General features: G+C 38.4%; 1 protein-coding gene across 1 annotated transcript in view; it reads left to right on the forward strand.

Annotated features, from left to right (window-relative positions):
• The first annotated feature begins 3769 nt into the window (after positions 1–3769).
• The window catches only part of LOC123762808 (type-2 ice-structuring protein-like), a 173567-nt gene continuing 156231 nt past the window's right edge, over positions 3770–21105 (forward strand). The window contains exon 1 of the mRNA XM_069332315.1: positions 3770–3864. Within this exon, the coding sequence (XP_069188416.1) occupies positions 3831–3864 (34 nt within the window). The 5' untranslated portion in view covers positions 3770–3830. The remainder of the gene's footprint in view (positions 3865–21105) is intronic.

A 21105-nucleotide genomic window follows, 5' to 3' on the forward strand; every position in this document is an offset into this window, starting at 1 on the left:
GAGCGTGTGTTGTTGTTCCCTGTGTGTGTTACATGGGTTGTGTGTGAGCGTGTGCTTCATTGTTTTGTTATGTGCATATTTTATTCCTTGTACTTTTTATGCTATATATATTAAGTGTATTTATTGCTCCTTTGTATATGGCACCTGCCTTTTGTGTACTGTTGTGCTCCTCTGTGTGGAGGTTTGGGGAACCCGGGATATTATTCTGTTTAACACCCTTTGTGTTATGGGGTGATTGTCTTTATGTTCCTATTAGTTGTTATTACTTATGCCTTTTTTATGTTGTATTTTGTTAGTTTCCTGTGCCATGTGTTATGTCATGTGCTTCTTGTAGTTTTGTGCTGCTTGCATTCTGTGCCTCCTTGTATTTACCATTTGTATGTTTCATGGTTTTTGTAGTATTGTTTCATATGTTGGTACGTTTCTTCTATCATTATGTGGTTTTTCCTTGTTGCCTGATTTGTACTTTGTTTTTTTATATCAATAAAAAAATCCAACCTTTTTGTACAGTCAGTGTGGTCTAGCTGCATAGTACTGGATACGCTAAGGTGCTTGGAGCCCTGGGTTCGAGTTTTTCAGGGGTGAGGAGTTTTCGGTTGCATATTGGCTTGGGAACCATTCAAGCTTCTCCGATTTAATATATATATATATATATATATATATATATATATATATATATATATATATATATATATATATATATATATATATAATATATATATATATATAATATAATATATCATCCTTATATATATATATATATATATATATATATGTATATATATATATATATATATATATATATATATATATATATATATATATATATAAGGATGATATATATATATATATATATATATATATATATATATATATATATATATATATATATATATATATATATATATATATATCATCCTTATATAATATATATATATATATATATGTATATATATATATATATATATATAATATATATATATATATATATATATATATTATATACATATATATATATATATATATATATATATATATAGATATATAATATATATATATATATATATATATATATATATATATATATATGTCGTACCTAGTAGCCAGAACGCACTTCTCTGCCTACTATGCAAGGCCCGATTTGCCTAATAAGCCAAGTTTTCCTGAATTAATATATTTTCTCTAATTCTTTTGTTATGAAATGATAAAGCTACCCATTTCATTATGTATGAGGTCAATTTTTTTTTATTCGAGTTAAAATTAACGTAGATATATGACCGAACCTAACCTAACCTATCTTTATAGGTTATGTTAGGTTATGTAGCCGAAAAAGTTAGGTTAGGTTAGGTTAGGTAGTCGAAAAACAATTAATTCATGAAAACTTGGCTTATTAGGCAAATCGGGCCTTGCATAGTAGGCTGAGAAGTGCGTTCTGGCTACTAGGTACGACATATATATATTATATATATATATATATATATATATATATATATATATATATATATATATATATATATATATATTATATATATATATATATATATATATATATATATAGGGGTACCACCACTGGTTTAATTAAAGGGACCCACATCCTCGAAGAAGAAAATAAATAGTGTTCAGAGAAGATCTTGTGGATTCTCACTGAATACTTTAATCTTTTCCTCTCCTACCACCCCTATTATTTTTTTTTAATTTGATTTTATTGTAATGCTACAGTTTACAGAAAACACACACTTATATAACATTATACCAATCAGTGTTCGAAGACTTCGTCCAGCTCCTCGGGGGTCGGGTGCGTACCCAAGATACAGCACGCATTTCCCCTCTGAACAGCGACACTGAGGCGCTGGAACATAAAACTGGCCGCTCTTGGGTCTCTAGTCTTCCCAATGAGTTCCTCGCCCAGCTCCTTCAGGAACTTAAGTGCACATTTACCCCAGGCGCCCAGAGTCTCAGAGCCTATTGGCACGAACCTGTAACAACGTTCTAGGTCCCTGTACTTGTTAGTTTTCTGGGTCTCCCTGAAGGTGGCCGCCCCGCCTCCCTCAGCTGCGCTGTAAGGTAGATAGGTATCAGCCAATGTGGATTTGTGTGGATTTGCCTATATATATATATATATATATATATATATATATATATATATATATATATATATATATATATATATATATATATATATATATATATATATATATATATATATATATATATATAGGTAAGCAACCTTGCATACCTATATATATATAGGTATGCAAGGCCCGATTTGCCTAATAATCCAAGTTTTCATGAATTAATTGTTTTTCGACTACCTAACCTACCTGACCTAACCTAACATAACCTATAAAGATAGGTTAGGTTAGGTTAGGTAGGGTTGGTTAGGTTCGGTCATATATCTACGTTAATTTTAACTCCAATAAAAAAAAATTGACCTCATACATAATGAAATGGGTAGCTTTATCATTTCAAAAGAAAAAAATTAGAGAAAATATATTAATTCAGGAAAACTTGGCTTATTAGGCAAATCGGGCCTTGCATAGTAGGCTGAGAAGTGAGTTCTGGCTACTAGGTACGACATATATATATATATATATATATATATATATTATATATATATATATATATATATATATATTAATATATATATATATATATATATATATATATATATATTCAATTTAAGTCTGTCAATCGGTCATATGGCCTTTCCTTTCCTAATCTTCTCAGCTGGTGATCAAGACCCGTCAATTTTGGTGAATCTTACCCTGAATTACAAACTTCTGATTCATGGAGTTAGTGTTGTCTTCATACCCCGTGTTTCAGTGTAAGGCTTGGTACTTGGTAAGGCTTGTGTATATGACGGGAATGTATCTAACCCAAAGAAAGTGAAAAATCAAACTTTTTTCAAATACATAATGTATATGCCTTTTGAGGGTCGTCTCATTCGCAGCTATTTACTATAGTCGAGCGGTACTTATGTCTCTAAGGCACTCCTTCAATCATTTATATACAGTCACACAACATTCTTTACTATGTGCATCTTTACTCTCCGTAATGGACTAGGAATTAAAAAGCGTTGTAATATTAGATATATCTTTTGTATGTTAAATATTTTATGCTTTTTACTGTGACTCAGTGCAGGTGATCGGGGTTGAGACAATTCAGTTTGTATCAGTGTGTTTGTGTAGTCAGGTGGGAACTCTCCCTAGGGTATCCATTATCTGGTCTTTTGCGCTTTGCGCTATGATGCGCAGTTGGGTCAGATTATATTCAGAGCTCTGTAACAAGTCTTCGATGTTCTTACACTTCCTTACACTGACCTTACTCAGGTAATTAAACTGACCATGTTAGTTTGATTTGATGACCTTTTGATTTGGAAACAGACCTCTTTGATTTTTGTATTATACACAGTAATTAATGCATTTACAAATATAAATACTTACGCATATAAATTTCATCTTGAAAATAAAAAACATTTCACTATTCCAGGAGTATCAGAGACAGTGTGTCCGGATCTGTTTGAATACGTTTGTGGCCGGTGTCTCTGTTTTGAAAACGTGAACACGGCTTCGTGGCACGGCATGCGCACCATCTGTCATCATTGTTAAACATTATCGAGCGACTTCAGCAAAAACGTCAGACTCAGCATGGTGATATTCCCATTGGACTACACTAACTGGAGGGGTGTGGATGAAACATTCTGAGTGGGAAATTGGCCAGATGTATCCCACAGTCTTAGTTCCATAAAAGATCGTGCAGTTGGAAGAAGGCAGATAGATTTTGTGAGATTCAGAGACCCTGTCGCCCGCCACACAACACAACCAGTCACCATGGACCACTGTTGGCTCCTGTTGCTCCTCCTGAGTGAGTATACGCTATAACCATTCTTGTTATTATTTTACTGACTCCTGCCTTGTGTTAGCTCATGCTGACATACTTCCATGCTGCCCAGAGACCACTACGATGGTGAAGCTGCAGTCAATGCCAGTCCGAAAACATAGGCTTGCCATTCAATTCTGAAGTCTTAAGCATCACCTCCTGTAGGCGCACCTTATGGATAAATGATGCACCTTTTTCCTATGGCAAACTGTGGAACCTTTATGTATTATGTATCATATGTTTATGTATTAAACTGTGGCACCGTTTGCCACAGCTGATCTAAAAATCATCCTTATATCTTCCGTGTGGGTTTAACATCCTGCCAGGTTCGGTAATACAGTTGGAAACTTTTATGAAAGTATAACATTTCTGATACACAGTTTCCAATATGTAAACAGTGCTGCTGAAACACACACAGTTGTCGTCGTTCATTTTCACCGTAAGCTTTACCCTAACCAGCTTCCTTTTTTGGCCAGTGAAAATCATCTGCAATAATATGTCCGTCAGGATATATCGATTTACTGCATTATTTCACCGTTATTTACTAATTTACACTTAATTAGCACTTATAAGACAGGGAATACATAATTAATTTATTTACTTTGTTTGCAAGAGAGGGGAGGTTGATCCATTACTTACCTCATTACATATTCACTGGGGTGATGGAGAGGCCGATAATATATTTATTTCACGTCAGCCTCACTCACCCGACTCAACACTTGTGTATCTCCAGTAAACTCAGTAGACACGGGTAGGTGTAGTACACAGTCTTGTGGAGTGTATTGCGTCAATAACGACTGGATGAGACACAAGGTAATACTGGGCGACGAAAGGAAAGGAAAGGGTGTTAATTTGCACAAAGAGTCTTTATTAAACCACAGTTCGGCCTGGAGGAATGAGGAGGATGAGACAGTGTGACAATAAGCTTTCTAGGGGTGGGAAGTGGAGAGGCAGATCCGTAGGTGCTAGGCGCTCAGGTGGATGTGAGTGTGTAAATTCCAGAGTGGTGATATTTTTACACCTTTAGTAATGTTAAGCTTTAAGCTTTGTTGGGTATTATTTAGGATGTTTAAATATTTTCTTAACCCACATCCCCACTTAATTACTACTGGTCTGATTTATATAAAACACTTTTCATAATCCCTCCACTGATATGCCTTAGCGCCCCAGGATCTCCCCAACGTCACTACCTGGTTACAAGTATAGCACAGCGCCCTCCTGGGTTTTCGAGTCAAGTTTCCCACACTAATAAAAAATTGTCTTTCCATTAGACTGCAACATTTATATAAAGTGTTTAACATCACTCCCTACGTCCCCACACACTGGAAAATAGAAAGTCACTGACTCTCCCGTGTTCTTTTGTTCAGCCGAGACCTTAACACCTCATATGACTTAGGTCGTCGTGTGGAGCCAGGCTTTACTGATTTCCTTAAATCACTGAGAGTTGAGCTGGTCAACAACTGCATCTTTATTACAGGAACATCAGCCAAGACTGACACCCAGCAGGAGAAGACCCGGGACGTACCGGTGAGAACTGACTATATTAGTCCTTCGCTCGGGAAGCGGTCTGCTTTACACATTCCAAAAACATAGTTGAAGTTAGGTTTATGAATTATTCTCAGAAATTAATGCATATACAAATATAATTACATACGCATATAAATCTTCAACTAGAAAATAAAAACTGTTCACCATTTCCAGGAGTATCAGCGACAGTGTGTATGGATCCGTTCGAGGACGTCGGTGGCCGGTGTCTCTATTTTGAAAACGTGAACAAAGCTTCGTGGCAAGGCATGCGCACCATCTGTCAGGGTCATGGCGGTGACCTGGTCAAGCTGAACACCCCGGACCTGTTCGGTGATATCATCAGTTACATTCATGGCAGCAGTATGTCTACACATTTATGGGTTCCGTTTCCCATTCTCGGGGACCAGGGACCATGTCAGGATTATCGAGGTTTACTTGAGCCAACAACTGAGCCGTTACCAGAATTCAACACACAGTAGTTGCCTAATTCTTGTGTATATTTATCTTTAGGTGAACAGAGGCATCGAGTGAGGGAAAAGTGAAAACACGTCTCGGTCCTGAGCAGAAAGTGACACCAGGGGTGTCGCTGCGAGCAGCCGCGTCCAACAGCCTGGCTGACCAGTCCAGCATCGATAAGGCCTGGTCGAAAACCAGGCCGCGGGGTTGTTGAGTCCCGAAATCATCGAAAGGTAACCACAAGGTAGGGGTAAAATGTTGATTGCATTATTTCCCACCGTCCTGAACAGAGTCCAAGATTAAAGTAAACTTTCAGTGTATACACACCGAGAAATGGAGTATCGTCTGTTTTTCTCCATGTTAAATGCAACATTACTATTTCTTCTGATTATGAGTTATAGTAATATATTTGCCTTATTACAAGATTTATATAATTATTTCTTGGCTAAAGATACCTACTAATCAGAACTTGTTGATTTCTCTTGCATTTAGATTTGTCAATTTCAACACTGTCCAGTTAACACATATGACAAATCTTACTGAAGTGACCATGCGAGTCATAAATACTCATACTCTGCCCAAGTAAAACAGAAACAAGCAACACTTAGTGGGCCAGCCAGAGGCTTAGGGCCCGCGCAGGAATATCCCTGCAAAAAAAAACAAAAAACTATCCAGGTGATATCTGACTGTTATTATTACCTAGGCTCAGAACCCTACATCTTTCAACATTAAACTTTTTTGGTATCCTTTTGACTGTTTGTAACTAGTTTCTGTGGGTAATTTGTGTCCTCGATATTGTATAAATACTCTTATGAAGACACTAACAATAGACAATTCCTCTGCAACAGACACAAGCTAAATGGATGTACTAATTCTTATTAAATTTTTGGAAAGATTAAATCTATGTGATAATGTATGAATATGTAAATTCTTCGCTTCATAATGAATGTGTCTTAAATATAACTACACCATAGACATTATGATACATCTGAATATATGTAGATCAGCATCATTCGAGTTCACTTCTTGACTCTATCTCTCCTACCACAGGCTGGTCTGATACTAATTACTGGATCGGTGGTACTGACGAAGGCCACGAAGGAGTGTGGACCTGGACCGACGGGTCGTCTGTCCGGATGGGAACACCATTCTGGGCCAACTATGGATGTGATAATTTACAAATGCCAACTGGAGGAGACGTACAGAACTGTGCTTGCTTGGATGCAGCCATGCACATGTATTTCAATGATTTACCGTGTAATAACATTTATCATGGTATTTGTGAAGGCTGATGATATATTTGATATATCTAACAGTTTTGGAAACTCGATCATAATTTGAGAATGTTGACCAGACCACACACTGGACAAAGACGTTTCGGTCCGTCCTGGACCATTCTCAAGTCGATTGTGAGAATGGTCCAGGACGGATCGAAACGTCGTTGTCCCTTCACTTTCTAGTGTGTGGTTTGGTCAACATATCTCAGCCACGTTATTGTGACTCCTCGTCTGCAATTTGAGAATATTATGAATCCATAAACGTGACTGTGACATCAGTTGAAGGAATTTCTAAAGAAATGTGCAGTATTAATCAGTGCTCTATTAAATTCATTTATTAAATGTTATTACAATTATCCCATTAGCACATTTTGTATATTTTATAGTACCATACATTTTAAAAAGTTGGGTAGAACATAAGGTGCGGACGATGCTGTAGAGAAACACCAAGGTGAGAGCAGATTTGATTTGTAGATGTTTTACCAGTACGAACTCGTATCAACTCCGCCAGAGATGCACAGAGCCGTGTGAGGGAGGACAGGTGAGGGGTCAGGAGAAAATGCTCAGCCAGTATAACTATACGGCTTTTGGAAGGGACAGATTACGGGTATTCATGCCCGTGCCACCTCTTGGGTGGCTTAATCTTTATCAATCAAGGGACAGAATAGGAGTTAGGATATAAAGTTACAGCCCCGCTCCTGTGTCAGGTAAGTCCACTACGAGCTCACCATCACCCCGTGCTGCTTGGAACTTTTTCCCAGCAGCTGAATCTTAAACAACAACAGTTAGGATAAGAGGAACTTTGCCAATTACTTTGACGGTCGGGGATCGAACGCCAATCTACAAATTGGCGATTCGATTGTAATTATTATTAACATCTTTATTGACAAAATTTAATTACAATTTTGCCTAATCTGAGGAATTCAATTAAGTCTTATTAAAGTGAGGATAATTCTGGTATTCACTGTCACACAGGACAGAGGGTCATACACAAGACAGTTGGTCTAAACTGTAGGCTGAACCACATATATATCATGGTTACAATCAATGGTTTAATGTATGAATATGTAAAATCAACTTTCTATTGTGCACTGCCACACAAGGGCAGGGATGGGTTCATAAGAGATGCAAATTAAAAATAATATAAATAAAATTGTTCTTCATTCTTTAAAATGGACAAGCAAATTTTGAATAAATTGTTAGGATGTCGTCCAGTACGCCAGATTCAATGAAATAGTTAAGTAGTTGGTAGTACAATAGGCCAGGAGGTCTAAAATCTTTTATGGTTTCACATTCAACAACATAGTGTTCTAGTGAATGCATTAAAGGTTTGTCACAGAGTTTGCAATCTGAATAGTCTGGTAGTGGCTCAGCATCATTAACCTGCCAGATGTGCCTATAGCCAGGGCGAATTCGCGCAATGACTACGTAACAATGCCTGGTTGCGACTTGGTGGCCGTGGGGTACAGCTGTTTCGCCTGCCCCTCCATTTATTGAAAACCCGGCATGGTGTGTGGACCCTGGTGTGGCTGCTGACCTGGACTGAATGCCATGCTTTACTGAGGGGCCCCCAGGGCCGTGTCGGCCTGCAGTATGAGGGGAGGCCTGTGCCTCCTGTCATCAGGTAGGACTCTATTGGCCTGGAATTTTCCAGCATTGCTCTCTACCAGGCGGTAGAAGTGGTGGTTCTGGTTACGTGTTTCTGTGGAGGCTGTGTGTGTGTGGTGTGCAGCTGCTTGCTGGGAGGTGAGCGATTGTGAAGTTCGTCTCCTCAGTGGTTTACCGTGATCTCGTCGCACGCTATGATGGACGTTCTTTCACTTTCCTGGTGATGGTGGATCAGTGACTTTCTCCGCTTGCTGTGGTACAACGACGTATGTGGCGGTGCATGGGGCACCCTTCGAGTTCATTGAGGACCTTCTACATCGGTACTTTGCCCGTTTGGGAGGGTACTTATGTGAAGATGAACGCCGTCTCTACCGAGAGGTGGAAGGGGATGCATATGCGAAGGGGACACCGCACTCTCGATGTGTTTCAGGGATTATATATCATCCTCCATCATGCTGTTGGGTTTCCCTCTTCATGTGTTTCATGCGGGCCAGCCCCGGACGTATTTCAGGTGCGGCCTACCGGGCTACCAGAATGCGGGGTGTGAGGTGGGCTGGGTCACCCCTGTTAACCTCTACCGGGAGGAGGATTTTTCCCCATTGTCGGCCCCGGACCAGTCTCCAGGTGCTGGAATGTGTGTTGATTCCCTGCCATCTGATGCCCTAATGTCGGATCCTGCAGCTCGCCTGGGTACGGATGTAGGTGATGGTGTAGGTGTCGACGAGAGGGTTGGTGCGGCCCTGTCCCAGCCGCCCCATCCCGCCCCGACTCAGTCGCCCCTGCCTGCTACATCTCTGAATACGGTGTCAGTCAGGTGCTGTCACAGTGAGAGGTTGTGTTAGCTGGAGCTCTGGAGTAACATTATTATTGCAATAATGGAAGGATTAGTTAATGATTTGGTGAGTTTGGTTGGAGCTCTGAGAGCAGAGATGGATTCCCTGTGGGAGGAGGTACGACGGCTGAGACTTCGAGAGGAAACGAAGGAGGAGACCAGTGTTGACGAGACCTCATCGTGGAGAGTAGTGAAAGACAGAGGTCTTAAGAAGACCTTGACAAGGCCGCCAACAGACGCCCTAAGGACGGCAAATTCATTTGCCGTGTTGGAGGACGAGTGCTGTAGTGCGCCTGCAGCGAGGAACGTTGGAGCGCAGGCCCCTCAGGCTGCTCAGAAAGTTAGGGCGGTACCGAAGCGAATTTTGGTTATGGGAGATTCCCAGGTGAGGTATTTAGACAGAACGTTTTGTGCCAGAGATAGGGGGAACAGATTAAGGGTTTGCTATCGGGAGCTGGAATTGGTGATATTGTTGAAAACATGAATGATATTATGACTGGAAATGGGAACAAACCCATTATTTGTATTAGTGCAGGGGGTAATGATGTTGGGCGAGTTAGGAGTGAGGAACTAATACAGAGATTTAGGACAGCCATTGAATTAGTTAGGAGCAAGGGAGGAATCCCTTGCCCCTAATCGGGGCAATCCCGATCATATGTGGCATTCTTCCAAGAAAGGGAGTGGGAAATGAATGGATGTCAGGGCACTTGGTGTCAATTGCCGGCTGGAAAGATATTGCAAATCAAATGCAATATCTTTCATAGACAACTGGGAACGCTTCTATGGAAGAAATGAAATGTATGCTCGTGATGGGGTGCATCTATCGAGGGCTGGGGTTGTTGCTGTTGCGAACTCGTTGGAACCAGTGGTTAGAGGTGTTTACATAAGAACATAAGAACAAAGGTAACTGCAGAAGGCCTATTGGCCCATACGAGGCAGCTCCTATTCTATAACCACCCAATCCCACTCATATACTTGTCCAACCCGTGCTTGAAACAATCGAGGGACCCCACCTCCACAATGTTACGCGGCAATTGGTTCCACAAATCAACAACCCTGTTACTGAACCAGTATTTACCCAAGTCTTTCCTAAATCTAAACTTATCCAATTTATATCCATTGTTTCGTGTTCTGTCCTGTGTTGATACTTTTAATACCCTATTAATATCCCCCCGGTTATGTCCATTCATCCACTTGTAAACCTCTATCATGTCACCCCTAACTCTTCGCCTTTCCAGTGAATGCAACTTAAGCTTTGTTAATCTTTCTTCATATGAAAGATTTCTAATTTGGGGAATTAACTTAGTCATCCTACGCTGGACACGTTCAAGTGAATTTATATCCATTCTATAATATGGCGACCAAAACTGAACTGCATAATCTAAATGGGGCCTAACTAGAGCAAGATATAGCTTGAGAACCACACCAGGTGTCTTGTTACTAACGCTGCGATTAATAAATCCAAGTGTCCGATTTGCCTTATTACGAACATTTATGCATTGATCCTTTTGTTTTAAATTCTTACTAATCATAACTCCCAGATCCCTTTCGCAATCCGACTTCGCAATTACAACACCATCTAGCTCGTATCTTGTAACTCTATCATCATTACCTAACCTCAGAACTTTACATTTATCAGCATTAAACTGCATCTGCCAATCCTTTGACCATTTCAAAACCCTATCTAGATCAACTTGAAGTGATAGTGAGTCCTCCTCCGAATTAATTTCCCTACTGATTTTCGTATCATCGGCAAATTTGCAAATGTTGCTACTCAAACCTGAATCTAAATCATTTATATATATTATAAACAACAGAGGTCCCAGGACAGAGCCTTGAGGCACTCCACTTACAACATTTTCCCACTCTGACTTGATTCCATTTATACTAACTCTCTGTTTCCTTTGGTATAGCCATGCCCTAATCCAGCTTAATATAGCACCCCCAATACCATGAGACTCTATTTTTTTAATCAGTCTTTCATGTGGCACTGTATCAAAAGCTTTGCTAAAGTCAAGGTAAACAACATCGCAATCCTTACCACTATCAACTGCCTCAACAATGCTAGAATAAAAAGATAACAAATTTGTTAAACATGAACGGCCATTTATAAAACCATGTTGCGACTCAATTATTAATTTGTTTTTTTCAAGATGAAGACGAATTTTATTTGCTATTATAGATTCGAGTAACTTTCCCACAATAGACGTTAGGCTAATTGGTCGATAGTTAGACGCAAGTGATCTATCTCCTTTCTTAAAAACTGGTATCACATTAGCAACTTTCCAAAACTCTGGCACTCTGCCTGACTCTATTGATTTATTAAATATGGTTGACAGTGGGTCACAAAGCTCCTCTTTGCATTCTTTAAGCACCCTAGCAAACACTTCATCCGGCCCTGGGGATTTGTTTGGTTTGAGTTTTACTATTTGTTTAAGAACATCCTCCCTGGTAACTGCTAAACTCGTCAACCTGTCCTCGTCCCCACCCACATAGACTTGTTCGGCTGAAGGCATATTGTTAAGTTCCTCTTTAGTAAATACAGATACAAAATATTTATTAAAAATACTACTCATCTCTTCATCACTATCTGTTATTTGACCTGTCTCAGTTTTTAATGGACCTATCCTTTCCCTAGTCTTAGTACGATATAACTGAAAAAACCCTTTAGGATTTGTCTTTGCTTGCCCTGCTATGCGAACTTCATAGTTTCTTTTTGCTTTCCTTATCTCTTTTTTAACATTTCTAACCAGTTGTACGAATTCCTGTTCTAAAGTGACCTCCCCATTTTTAATCCTTTTGTACCAAGCTCTCTTTTTACCTATAAGGTTCTTCAAATTCTTTGTTATCCACTTTGGGTCATTAGTATACGATCTATTCAATTTGTATGGTATACTACGTTCCTGTGCTTTGTTTAGAATATTCTTAAATAAGTTATATATTGAATCCACATCGAAATCCCCATTTAAGTCACCTATCGCTGGGTTCATGTCTCGCTCCAAGACCGGCCCACACCCCATACCCAAGCCTTTCCAATCAATTTGACCCAAAAAATTTCTTAGGCTATTAAAATCAGCTTTTCGAAAATCTGGCACTTTAACAGAATTTTCTCCTACTGGTCTATTCCATTCTATGCTAAATCTGATTTCTTTGTGATCACTGCTCCCTAGCTCACTCCCTATTTCGATGTCATTAATTTGCGTTTCCCTGTTAGTTAACACTAAATCTAAAATATTATTTTCCCGTGTTGGTTCCTTAATGTGTTGCGTAAGAAAGCAATCGTCAATTAATTCTAGAAAATCTTCTGCTTCACTATTCCCTGTTTTGTTCAACCAGTTTATTCCGCTAAAATTAAAGTCACCCATGACATAAATACTGTTAGATCTAGATGCTCTAGATATTTCATCCCATAGATGCTTTGCTTCCATTCTGTCTAAATTTGGTGGCCTATATATTACTCCTATTATAATATTATTATCTTTTTCGTTTAATTCAATCCAAATAGTTTCTGTGTGTGGCTCTGTTTTGATTCCCTCTTTGAGACTACATTTCAAATTGTCCCTAACATATATGGCTACTCCACCTCCTCGTCTAATATATCTATCTGTGTGAAATAGTTTAAATCCATATATTTGATATTCAGCTAATAGTTCTCTATTTTCTACATTCATCCACGTTTCGGTAAGTGCAATAATATCTATTTTTTCTGTGCAGACAAGAGCATTTAATTCGTTAATTTTATTTCTTAGACTTCTACTGTTAGTGTAATATACCCTAAGTGAATTGTTATTTTGCGGACCTTCTCTTTCCCTGATCGTTTTGCCAATTCCTTTCTCCCACAAACACATACTTTTATTACCTCCTTCCTCCAAATCAATTCCCATACCTCTATCTACTAACAGTTTAAACCCAAACAAACACCTCTAACCACTTCTTCTAGCGAGTTCGCAACAGCAACAACCCCAGCTCTCGATAGATGCACCCCATCACGAGCATACATTTCATTTCTTCCATAGAAGTGTTCCCAGTTGTCTATGAAAGATATTGCATTTGATTTGCAATATCTTTCCAGCCGGCAATTGACACCAAGTGCCCTCGATATCCATTCATTTCCCACTCCCTTTCTTGGAAGAATGCCACATATGATCGGGATTCCTCCCTTGCTCCTAACTAACTCTATGGCTGTTTTATACCTCTGAATCAGTTCCTCACTCCTGACTCGACCAACATCATTTCCTCCCACGCTAATGCAAATAATGGGATTGTTCCCATTACCAGCCATAATATCATTCATGTTGTTTATAATATCACCAATGCCAGCTCCGGGATAGCAAACCCTTAACCTGTTCCCCCTATCTCTAGCACAAAACGTTCTATCCAAATACCTTATCTGGGAATCTCCCACAACTAATGTTTGCTTAGGTACTTCCTTTACTTTCTTTGTTTGTTTGGGTTTAAACTGTTAGTAGATAGTGGTATGGGATTTGATTTGGAGGAAGGAGGTAATAAAAGTATGTGTTGAACAAAAGTATGTGTTCACTGGGTGAACAAAACAGGGAATAGTGAAGCAGAAGATTTTCTAGAATTAATTGACGATTGCTTTCTTACGCAACACATTAAGGAACCAACGCGGGAAAATAATATTTTAGATTTAGTGTTAACTAACAGGGAAACACAAATTAATGACATCGAAATAGGGAGTGAGCTAGGGAACAGTGATCACAAAGTAATCAGATTTAGCATAGAATGGAATAGACCTGTAGCAGAAAATTCTGTTAAAGTGCCAGATTTTCGAAAAGCTGATTTTAATAGCCTAAGAAATTTTTTGGGTCAAATAGATTTTAAACTCTTGGGTATGGGGTGTGGGCCGGTCTTAGAGCGAGACATGAACCCAGCGATAGGTGACGTAAAAGGGGATTTCGATGTGGATTTAATATATAACTTATTTAAGAATATTCTAAACAAAGCACAGGAACGTAGTATACCATACAAATTGAATAGGTCGAATACTAATGACCCAAAGTGGATAACAAAGAACTTGAAGAACCTTATAGGTAAAAAGAGAGCTTGGTACAAAAGGATTAAAAATGGGGAGGTCACTTTAGAACAGGAATTCGTACAACTGGTTAGAAATGTTAAAAAAGAGATAAGGAAAGCAAAAAGAAACTATGAAGTTCGCATAGCAGGGCAAGCAAAGACAAATCCTAAAGGTTTTTTTCAGTTATATCGTACTAAGACTAGGGAAAGGATAGGTCCATTAAAAACTGAGTCAGGTCAAATAACAGATAGTGATGAAGAGATGAGTAGTATTTTTAATAAATATTTTGTATCTGTATTTACTAAAGAGGAACTTAACAATATGCCTTCAGCCGAACAAGTCTATGTGGGTGGGGACGAGGACAGGTTGACGAGTTTAGCAGTTACCAGGGAGGATGTAATTAAACAATTAGAAAAACTAAAACCAAACAAATCCCCAGGGCCGGATGAAGTGTTTGCCAGGGTGCTTAAAGAATGCAAAGAGGAGCTTTCCGAGCCACTGTCTACCATATTTAATAAATCAATTGAGTCAGGCAGAGTGCCAGAGTCATGGAAGGTAGCTAATGTGGTACCAATTTTTAAGAAAGGAGATAGATCACTTGCGTCAAACTATCGGCCAATTAGCCTAACGTCTATTGTGGGAAAGTTACTTAAATCAATAATTGCAAATACAATTCGTCTCCATCTTGAAAAACATAAACTAATAAATGAGTCGCAACATGGTTTTACAAATGGCCGTTCATATTTAACAAATTTGCTAACTTTTTATTCCAGCATAGTTGAGGCAGTTGATAGTGGTAAGGATTGTGATGTTGTGTACCTTGACTTTAGCAAAGCTTTTGATACAGTGCCACATGAAAGACTAATTAAAAAAATAGAGGCTCATGGTATTGGGGGTGCTATATTAACTTGGATTAGGGCATGGCTATTCCAAACATAAGAACATAAGAACAACGGCAACTGCAGAAGGCCTGTTGGCCCACACGAGGAAGCTCCTATTTATAACCACCCAATCCCACTCATATACTTGTCCAACCCGCGCTTGAAACAACAGAGGGACCCCACCTCCCCAATGTTACGTGGCAATTGGTTCCACAAATCAACAACCCTGTTACTGAACCAGTATTTACCCAATTCTTTCCTAAATCTAAACTTATCCAATTTATACCCATTGTTTCGTGTTCTGTCTTGTGTTGATACTTTTAATACCCTATTAATATCCCCTTTGTTATGTCCATTCACCCACTTGTAAACCTCTATCATGTCGCCCCTAACTCTTCGCCTTTCCAGTGAATGCAACTTAAGAACATAAGAACATAAGAACAAAGGTAACTGCAGAAGGCCTATTGGCCCATACGAGGCAGCTCCTATTCTATAACCACCCAATCCCACTCATATACTTGTCCAACCCGTGCTTGAAACAATCGAGGGACCCCACCTCCACAATGTTACGCGGCAATTGGTTCCACAAATCAACAACCCTGTTACTGAACCAGTATTTACCCAAGTCTTTCCTAAATCTAAACTTATCCAATTTATATCCATTGTTTCGTGTTCTGTCCTGTGTTGATACTTTTAATACCCTATTAATATCCCCCCGGTTATGTCCATTCATCCACTTGTAAACCTCTATCATGTCACCCCTAACTCTTCGCCTTTCCAGTGAATGCAACTTAAGCTTTGTTAATCTTTCTTCATATGAAAGATTTCTAATTTGGGGAATTAACTTAGTCATCCTACGCTGGACACGTTCAAGTGAATTTATATCCATTCTATAATATGGCGACCAAAACTGAACTGCATAATCTAAATGGGGCCTAACTAGAGCAAGATATAGCTTGAGAACCACACCAGGTGTCTTGTTACTAACGCTGCGATTAATAAATCCAAGTGTCCGATTTGCCTTATTACGAACATTTATGCATTGATCCTTTTGTTTTAAATTCTTACTAATCATAACTCCCAGATCCCTTTCGCAATCCGACTTCGCAATCACAACACCATCTAGCTCGTATCTTGTAACTCTATCATCATTACCTAACCTCAGAACTTTACATTTATCAGCATTAAACTGCATCTGCCAATCCTTTGACCATTTCAAAACCCTATCTAGATCAACTTGAAGTGATAGTGAGTCCTCCTCCGAATTAATTTCCCTACCGATTTTCGTATCATCGGCAAATTTGCAAATGTTGCTACTCAAACCTGAATCTAAATCATTTATATATATTATAAACAACAGAGGTCCCAGGACAGAGCCTTGAGGCACTCCACTTACAACATTTTCCCACTCTGACTTGATTCCATTTATACTAACTCTCTGTTTCCTTTGGTATAGCCATGCCCTAATCCAGCTTAATATAGCGCCCCCAATACCATGAGACTCTATTTTTTTAATCAGTCTTTCATGTGGCACTGTATCAAAAGCTTTGCTAAAGTCAAGGTATACAACATCGCAATCCTTACCACTATCAACTGCCTCAACAATGCTAGAATAAAAAGATAACAAATTTGTTAAACATGAACGGCCATTTATAAAACCATGTTGTGACTCAATTATTAATTTATGTTTTTCAAGATGAAGACGAATTTTATTTGCTATTATAGATTCGAGTAACTTTCCCACAATAGACGTTAGGCTAATTGGTCGATAGTTAGACGCAAGTGATCTATCTCCTTTCTTAAAAACTGGTATCACATTAGCAACTTTCCAAAACTCTGGCACTCTGCCTGACTCTATTGATTTATTAAATATGGTTGACAGTGGGTCACAAAGCTCCTCTTTGCATTCTTTAAGCACCCTAGCAAACACTTCATCCGGCCCTGGGGATTTGTTTGGTTTGAGTTTTACTATTTGTTTAAGAACATCCTCCCTGGTAACTGCTAAACTCGTCAACCTGTCCTCGTCCCCACCCACATAGACTTGTTCGGCTGAAGGCATATTGTTAAGTTCCTCTTTAGTAAATACAGATACAAAATATTTATTAAAAATACTACTCATCTCTTCATCACTATCTGTTATTTGACCTGTCTCAGTTTTTAATGGACCTATCCTTTCCCTAGTCTTAGTACGATATAACTGAAAAAAAACTTTAGGATTTGTCTTTGCTTGCCCTGCTATGCGAACTTCATAGTTTCTTTTTGCTTTCCTTATCTCTTTTTTAACATTTCTAACCAGTTGTACGAATTCCTGTTCTAAAGTGACCTCCCCATTTTTAATCCTTTTGTACCAAGCTCTCTTTTTACCTATAAGGTTCTTCAAATTCTTTGTTATCCACTTTGGGTCATTAGTATACGATCTATTCAATTTGTATGGTATACTACGTTCCTGTGCTTTGTTTAGAATATTCTTAAATAAGTTATATATTGAATCCACATCGAAATCCCCATTTAAGTCACCTATCGCTGGGTTCATGTCTCGCTCCAAGACCGGCCCACACCCCATACCCAAGCCTTTCCAATCAATTTGACCCAAAAAATTTCTTAGGCTATTAAAATCAGCTTTTCGAAAATCTGGCACTTTAACAGAATTTTCTCCTACTGGTCTATTCCATTCTATGCTAAATCTGATTTCTTTGTGATCACTGCTCCCTAGCTCACTCCCTATTTCGATGTCATTAATTTGCGTTTCCCTGTTAGTTAACACTAAATCTAAAATATTATTTTCCCGTGTTGGTTCCTTAATGTGTTGCGTAAGAAAGCAATCGTCAATTAATTCTAGAAAATCTTCTGCTTCACTATTCCCTGTTTTGTTCAACCAGTTTATTCCGCTAAAATTAAAGTCACCCATGACATAAATACTGTTAGATCTAGATGTTCTAGATATTTCATCCCATAGATGCTTTGCTTCCATTCTGTCAAAATTTGGTGGCCTATATATTACTCCTATTATAATATTATTAGCTTTTTCGTTTAATTCTATCCAAATAGTTTCTGTGTGTGGCTCTGTTTTGATTCCCTCTTTGAGACTACATTTCAAATTGTCCCTAACATATATGGCTACTCCACCTCCTCTTCTAATATATCTATCTGTGTGAAATAGTTTAAATCCATATATTTGATATTCAGCTAATAGTTCTCTATTTTCTACATTCATCCACGTTTCGGTAAGTGCAATAATATCTATTTTTTCTGTGCAGACAAGAGCATTTAATTCGTTAATTTTATTTCTTAGACTTCTACTGTTAGTGTAATATACCCTAAGTGAATTGTTATTTTGCGGACCTTCTCTTTCCCTGATCGTTTTGCCAATTCCTTTCTCCCACAAACACATACTTTTATTACCTCCTTCCTCCAAATCAATTCCCATACCTCTATCTACTAACAGTTTAAACCCAAACAAACACCTCTAACCACTTCTTCTAGCGAGTTCGCAAACAGCAACAACCCCAGCTCTCGATAGATGCACCCCATCACGAGCATACATTTCATTTCTTCAATAGAAGTGTTCCCAGTTGTCTATGAAAGATATTGCATTTGATTTGCAATATCTTTCCAGCCGGCAATTGACACCAAGTGCTCTCGATATCCATTCATTTCCCACTCCCTTTCTTGGAAGAATGCCACATATGATCGGGATTCCTCCCTTGCTCCTAACTAACTCTATGGCTGTTTTATACCTCTGAATCAGTATAAACATTTATGCATTGATCCTTTTGTTTTAAATTCTTACTAATCATAACTCCCAGATCCCTTTCGCAATCCGACTTCGCAATCACAACACCATCTAGCTCGTATCTTGTAACTCTATCATCATTACCTAACCTCAGAACTTTACATTTATCAGCATTAAACTGCATCTGCCAATCCTTTGACCATTTCAAAACCCTATCTAGATCAACTTGAAGTGATAGTGAGTCCTCCTCCGAATTAATTTCCCTACCGATTTTCGTATCATCGGCAAATTTGCAAATGTTGCTACTCAAACCTGAATCTAAATCATTTATATATATTATAAACAACAGAGGTCCCAGGACAGAGCCTTGAGGCACTCCACTTACAACATTTTCCCACTCTGACTTGATTCCATTTATACTAACTCTCTGTTTCCTTTGGTATAGCCATGCCCTAATCCAGCTTAATATAGCACCCCCAATACCATGAGACTCTATCTTTTTAATCAGTCTTTCATGTGGCACTGTATCAAAAGCTTTGCTAAAGTCAAGGTATACAACATCGCAATCCTTACCACTATCAACTGCCTCAACAATGCTAGAATAAAAAGATAACAAATTTGTTAAACATGAACGGCCATTTATAAAACCATGTTGCGACTCAATTATTAATTTATGTTTTTCAAGATGAAGACGAATTTTATTTGCTATTATAGATTCGAGTAACTTTCCCACAATAGACGTTAGGCTAATTGGTCGATAGTTAGACGCAAGTGATCTATCTCCTTTCTTAAAAACTGGTATCACATTAGCAACTTTCCAAAACTCTGGCACTCTGCCTGACTCTATTGATTTATTAAATATGGTTGACAGTGGGTCACAAAGCTCCTCTTTGCATTCTTTAAGCACCCTGGCAAACACTTCATCCGGCCCTGGGGATTTGTTTGGTTTGAGTTTTACTATTTGTTTAAGAACATCCTCCCTGGTAACTGCTAAACTCGTCAACCTGTCCTCGTCCCCACCCACATAGACTTGTTCGGCTGAAGGCATATTGTTAAGTTCCTCTTTAGTAAATACAGATACAAAATATTTATTAAAAATACTACTCATCTCTTCATCACTATCTGTTATTTGACCTGTCTCAGTTTTTAATGGACCTATCCTTTCCCTAGTCTTAGTACGATATAACTGAAAAAACCCTTTAGGATTTGTCTTGTTTGCCCTGCTATGCGAACTTCATAGTTTCTTTTTGCTTTCCTTATCTCTTTTTTAACATTTCTAACCAGTTGTACGAATTCCTGTTCTAAAGTGACCTCCCCATTTTTAATCCTTTTGTACCAAGCTCTCTTTTTACCTATAAGGTTCTTCAAATTCTTTGTTATCCACTTTGGGTCATTAGTATTCGATCTATTCAATTTGTATGGTATACTACGTTCCTGTGCTTTGTTTAGAATATTCTTAAATAAGTTATATATTGAATCCACATCGAAATCCCCATTTAAGTCACCTATCGCTGGGTTCATGTCTCGCTCCAAGACCGGCCCACACCCCATACCCAAGACTTTCCAATCAATTTGACCCAAAAAATTTCTTAGGCTATTAAAATCAGCTTTTCGAAAATCTGGCACTTTAACAGAATTTTCTCCTACTGGTCTATTCCATTCTATGCTAAATCTGATTTCTTATTAAGCTTTGTTAATCTTTCTTCTTATGCTAGATTTCTAATTTGGGGAATTAACTTAGTCATCCTACGCTGGACACGTTCAAGTGAATTTATATCCATTCTATAATATGGCGACCAAAACTGAACTGCATAATCTAAATGGGGCCTAACTAGAGCAAGATATAGCTTGAGAACCACACCAGGTGTCTTGTT

Source organism: Procambarus clarkii, chromosome 27 (genome assembly GCF_040958095.1).
Source record: "Procambarus clarkii isolate CNS0578487 chromosome 27, FALCON_Pclarkii_2.0, whole genome shotgun sequence".
In the NCBI taxonomy this organism is placed as follows: Eukaryota; Metazoa; Arthropoda; class Malacostraca; order Decapoda; family Cambaridae; genus Procambarus; species Procambarus clarkii.